General features: G+C 45.7%; 1 protein-coding gene across 1 annotated transcript in view; it reads left to right on the forward strand.

Moving 5' to 3' along the window:
* Positions 1-5,582, forward strand: part of ABCA4 (ATP binding cassette subfamily A member 4) — a 137,311-nt gene extending 131,729 nt beyond the window's left edge. Inside the window, exons 49-51 of the mRNA XM_061183907.1 lie at positions 1,565-1,814; positions 3,098-3,184; positions 4,751-5,582. Of these exons, the coding sequence (XP_061039890.1) occupies positions 1,565-1,814; positions 3,098-3,184; positions 4,751-4,786 (373 nt within the window). The 3' untranslated portion in view covers positions 4,787-5,582. The remainder of the gene's footprint in view (positions 1-1,564; positions 1,815-3,097; positions 3,185-4,750) is intronic.
* Positions 5,583-6,000: the final 418 nt, after the last annotated feature.

The raw sequence follows: 6,000 nt of genomic DNA on the forward strand, positions 1-6,000 counted from the left end.
CTGCCTATGGCTGAAGGCTCACCGAGTCTCCAGATGGGGATTCTGATCGGGGCAAATGCAGAGCCCATTTGGGATGAGGGAGGGTCACTACCACTGCCTAATTATCCCACCACTTAGCCCAACAGATCCAGGACCCATGACCCATTTAATAAGAGTCCACAACCACGGTAGGAATGATTCAGAGACCAAATCAGACCAGGCCTGAGCACAATCAGTGTTCCTTTCTGCCGTGTCATATGCTTTTGAATGTGAGAAATGACCATGTATTGTATGACAAACCAGCAATGCCAGTAATCTTCAGCAGGATTATCCCGTCCCCGTAAATTGTAGACTGCTGTAAATAATGTGTTATTAATAACGGTTTGTGCGCCAAAGCCGACAATCACTTAAAATAAGATTTTATTAAGAATGTCATGCTCCTTTGCCTTCTGATATGCTTTATAAACTAGGAAGGGTGGACTTATAGTTATCACTCATTTATCAGAGATAAATGAGAGCCCAGGACAGAAAAGTCACCATGCCCGTTGGTGAAAGGAAGAGAACCTAACTCACCTCATCTACACCGAGACGCTTCATCTCCATGTATCCAGGGGAGTGTCTTGCATGATACACATCATGCTTCATACACATCATACAGATAAGTGGTTGAGAGGAAGGTCTAGTAGATTAGCTGCATTTGGGCACTTGACCCATGATATCTTGAGCAACTACAGCTTGCACACTACACAGATATCTAGGGGGACTTCAGCATGTGAGGTCGCCAGACCCATGTCAGCAACTTACAGTGTCCACCTGCTGAGACATGGTTGCTCCCTACTCCTTTCCCTCTCAGTCCTCAATATCCCCATGGGAGAGCAGGTGAGAGGGAATGTTCCCACGTGGAGGATGGTCAATTTTCCGGGGCTGAAAGGTAAAGGCATTTTATTGTAAAGGGGAACAATCCTGGATCATGGAGGGAGCACTGAAATAAGTATACCCTGGTGTAAGTGTTAAGGGAAGCCAGCTAGCCATGCATTCACTCTGGTGGACCATTTTTGATCCACAGGTGGGTGACCTGGTGAGGGTAGGAGGGAAGCACCGACGGCCCTGGCCCTGGCAGCTCCATTTGTTCTGGAAGCTTCCCCAGGGAAGCGCTGCCTTCCCAAACCTTTGCTTCCACCAGGCCAGTCTCTTAAAGGGCTGGGCAGTCTTTCCACCACCGAGTAAGCACTGGGCAGCCTGTGATCTCAGCACAGGGCTCAGACCACCCTTGACTTCAGCAAGTATGTTAAAGGGCAAGGAGCAGGGAACACCCATGTCTCCAAGAGGTGGACACAGGAAGCTGTGACACAGGTCTGGAGACGCACTTCACCACACAAGGCATTTAGACCTCTAAAAACTAGTATCAAACCACTTCTCCAGGAACCATCATGGCCCTTTTAATCCTAGTTTTAAACATGTACACGAGGTCTATAGTACATGCCTTTAATCCCCAATATTTTTGATGAGTCTAGTCCTCATTTCAGGATTTCCTTAGACCCAACTGCTAACAGGCCTGTACCACACCACCACGTGCTTCCCTCAGGTTTGGAGATGGCTACATCGTCACAATGAAAATCAAGTCCCCGAAGGACGACTTGCTTCCCGACCTGGGTCCCGTGGAGCAGTTCTTCCAGGGGAACTTCCCAGGCAGCGTGCAGAGGGAGAGGCACTACAACATGCTGCAGTTCCAGGTCTCCTCCTCCTCGCTGGCCAGGATCTTCCGGCTGCTCGGCTCCCACAGGGACAGCCTGCTCGTCGAGGAGTACTCAGTCACGCAGACCACGCTGGACCAGGCAAGGCCGAGAGGGCGCCACATGCAGAGCGGGGCCGGGCAAAGGCTGGGCTGGAATCCACACGAGAGCGAGGCAGGACATGCCCAAGTGCCAACACTCTAGTCCCTCTGTCCATTAGGGCAAAACTTGGAATATCAGAAATTGTCTTCGAACAGTACTTCAGCCATCAGCAGACTTCACGGACTTCTTTACAGCATCCTTCCCCACAACTCTAGGACATTATTTCTCCTTCCTGGTTTGTGGTGGTGGCCATTTTTTTTCTTTTCAAATCAACTTTACTAATGCTTAATTTAAATACAATAGAAAGCACCCACTTAAAGTGTACAGTTCAGTGAGTTTTGATAAATGTGTGCCATGTGTCAGGTTTTTTAACGTGATCACTTTTTATTGTGGTAAAAAATACATATAAAAATATATATATATATCATAATTAACCATTTTTAAGTGGCATTACACTTCAGTGGCATCAAGTATTGATAAATTCACATTGTTGTGCAACCATCACCACCATCCATCTCCAGAAATTTTTCATCTTCCCAGACTGAAACTCTATTCATCAAGCAATAACTCCCCAGTAACCACTCTCCCAGCCACTGGTAACCACCGTTCTACTTTCTGTTGACTACTCCACGTACCTCATATAAGTGGAATCATATGATATTTGTCCTTTTGTGCCTAGCTTATTTTGGTGAACATAATGTCCTCAAGGTAAATCCACGTGGTAGCATGTGTTAGAATATCCTTTCTTTTTAAAGTTGAATACTATTCAGTTGCATGTAAATGCCATGTTTTGTTTATCCATTCATCCATATGGACATTTGTTTCTGGGTTTTACTGGGGGTTTTTTGTTTTTTAAATAAACACCCTTAAAGACCATTCAATAAAGCAGTGGAAATAGGCAAGCCTCTGTTTACCCTTTGAGGAGCTTCTTATCAGCATAAGCAGGTGGAGGCAAGGACAGGCACACTGAAGAGAGAAGAGAAAAGTGGGGAGATCAGCTCCTGTTCTCCTGGCTTGGGATATTTTAGTTATTCCTTTAGAGTTTCAGGAGGACACCGGTAGCTGAGAATCTGCCTTGCCTTGTTGACCTTTTAATCCTCCTGTGGGCACTCCTTTGGCTTAGCTCACAATTCCAAGAAAAAGCCCTGTGCCCTGGGCAGGGCACAAGCTGCTCCAGCAGGGCTGTAGTTAACTGGGGAAAACAGAAAGCAAAGTGGGTGGGTGGGTGGAGGGTGCCATTTCCTGGAAATATCTACCTACTCTTGCTCTTCCCCTGCCTCCAGGTGTTTGTGAACTTTGCTAAGCAGCAGACTGAAACTCATGACCTCCCTTTGCACCCTCGAGCTGCTGGAGCCAGTCGACAGGCCAAGGTACCCCTGCTACCCCTTCCCCATCCCCTGCTTGAGGCAGATTCTTGGCTCAGGGACCCAACTGGTCCACTGGGCCTGCGGGGCCCCAAGGCCCAGATATGCCTCCTACAGAGAGCCCCGCCCATACCAGACCCCCACCGCCGCCCTGCCTCTCCTCACCTGTTCTGTGCTGCAGGACTTTTCTATCGGTAGTTGTGTAGGTTCCTTTTATAATCAGGAAACCTTTCGGTGGTACGGGAGAGCATTTTTGAAAAGAACTTTCCCGCATAGTTTTGCTTACAGCAAAAAAGCACTTGGATTTTGGAAATAAGCAGGGAAGATAGGAGAGAATATTAAAACAGTTCAGTTGTTGGGATACTTGACATATATGTCTGATCATATGTTTGAGTTTCAAAGGAAGGAAATTAACTGGCACTCATTTCAGTGGTGGACTCGTTTGGTTAGAACAAGAATTACTGTCTGTTTTATGAAGAGGGCTCTTTGTTCTTTATCAAAATATCAAGACGATGAAGGAAGAAACAACAGAAGGTATGCATCCTGGCCTGTGATAACTCTCGGGGTAGGTGCCTCCAGGTTCCTGCCCTGACACAGCGCCCCATGTAAGGAGCACGTTCATCCTAGTTCCCCAGAAAGAGAACAAGAGAGATCTGGAGAAAGTTCTGGAGGAGGTGCCAGGATCCAGGTGCCTTGGCCTAAGCCTGGGATGTTAAAGGGTCCAGCTAACTCAGCCATCCTCTCCTGACTTACCTGGAGAGTAAATCAAATAAAAGCAAAGCATTTTTCCAGTAAACAAAGAATGCAAAGCCTTATTTCCCATGAAGTTCTCATTCCTCCCACCAGTTTCTTGATTGCAAGAAAAACCAAGTACAGGTAATGACTGAAACACTCCTTTCCAAGGCACGGCTTGGGATGAATTTTTCCCCTTTCTCTTGACCAGTGGAGACCTAATGGCTACTTAGCAAAGCTGACTTTGCCCAGAAATGCCTAAGTAAAGGCACCTGTCCAGGGAAAGTTAGTTTTGCTGAGATTTTCCAGCCACTCTTTCTAATTTATAGATCTCGTAGTTGCTGTTTACACCAGTAGAAAATTATTCTTTGAAAACCACTTGCAGTTACAAATCCTTTTTATAACTCAGAATACATAATTAGGTAGCAAAAGTGTTTCCTAGAGCTACAAATGGTCTCCGCACCCCAACCTGGCATATGCCCTCTTAAAGGGCTAATACTAGGTCATCTCTGGGCCCGACAAGGGGCACTCACAGGCTATGATCTGCAGCAGTTAATTCCAAACTTTCCCCCCTTATTGGATGTGACCATTTTTCTGTTTTGTCTGTCACATTTTAGCATACAAATATTAGAAAACCTACTGCAACACATTTATTAAATTGGTATCTTTCTATAATAAATTTGTGATTCAAAACCTAACTCTGACTCTATGACATACCACCGTTATAAAGGTTTGCAGAAATCCTCCTGCATAGCATTATACATAAATAAATGTCATGAAACAAATAGTAATAATGTTTTTGTTTACATTATCCCACTTTAAAACAATTTTCTTCCGTAGGAAGTGGACAAAGGGAATTCTGCACCTCAAGGATGACCTAAATGGTGACTTCTGGGCTTTTGAGACAGTAAGAACATGATAACTTTCTTGGGCTAAAAAACAAACCAAAAGGCACCATAGGAAATCGTACAGAGGGCGTAGCTGACGTGCATGTCAGCATGTAGCACGTGGGGCGGGGGTGGGGTAGGGGTGTGGGCATGAGTCTTTAAAACGTCTGGATTGTAGAATCAGAAGGACCTTCAGGATCATCGGCTCCAACCTTTACAGACAAGGAAACAAGCATAAACTGTAAGCTTGGGTGATCTGATAGACTTCAGTGCCCTCAGCTGAGCTTCCTTCAGAGCTTGACTGACAGCTACTTGACTTAAAATCTAAAAGCCATCGCACCACCTCTCCAGAGAACTGAGATGAGAAGAGTCCATCTGATCTCCTTCTACACTGCTTGTGTTTCCACTGCAGCTGGAAAGGAACTCTGGGCCGCTGGAAGTGCAGGGGCCTTTGCTATATGGTCGTTCAGTCAGGCCAGCCAGCATAAGTAATCCCTTGGCGGCAGAAACAAACACATGTGAGGCACACAGCGAATTCCAAACGGGGGCTCTTTTCGAAGGAAACCAGAACTGACTTGCTCACCTGGAACACCTGATGGTGAAACTGACCCAGCCAAACGAGTGCAAAACCCTTTTCATCGGAACCACAGAAGTGGAAAACTCGGTCCGTCTTCCTAGTGGCTGTGGCCTCCACACTGCTCTCATTTCAAGTGGATCTGCTTTTTTCTGTGTGTGTTTTATTTTTAAGGAGAAAATTAAAATGCAAACATACTTATCACAAACTATCCAAATTCACTGATCTCCCTGTGTGCACCATCTGGTATAGATTTAGACATTCTTTGTGCCTATATGGCTTCCCATCATTGCATGAGCTTCTGTGAGAATTATTACCACAGGAGTGCCAGTCACAGCAAGATTCTGCAATGCTGTGGTGGAAATGAATGGACTAGTCCTGATGTTCCATGTCAAGTCAGCTTCATATGGTTTGAAGACAACACCCAACTGGCAATGCATGTAAACATTATCCACTGTCAGCTGGGTGTTATTTGCATCTAGGTTTTCCGTCTGTTTGCCCAGCTTATTTGAATGCCTATCTCATAGGTATAATTAAGACAGGATACAGAGAGGCAAGAACAGATGAGAGTGGCTCTTTGGTTGGCGATGAGATCCAACATGTCTTTAACTGTTTGAAGATGCTGAGGC

The sequence above is a fragment of the Eubalaena glacialis genome, chromosome 3 (genome assembly GCF_028564815.1).
Source record: "Eubalaena glacialis isolate mEubGla1 chromosome 3, mEubGla1.1.hap2.+ XY, whole genome shotgun sequence".
Lineage (NCBI taxonomy): Eukaryota > Metazoa > Chordata > Mammalia > Artiodactyla > Balaenidae > Eubalaena > Eubalaena glacialis.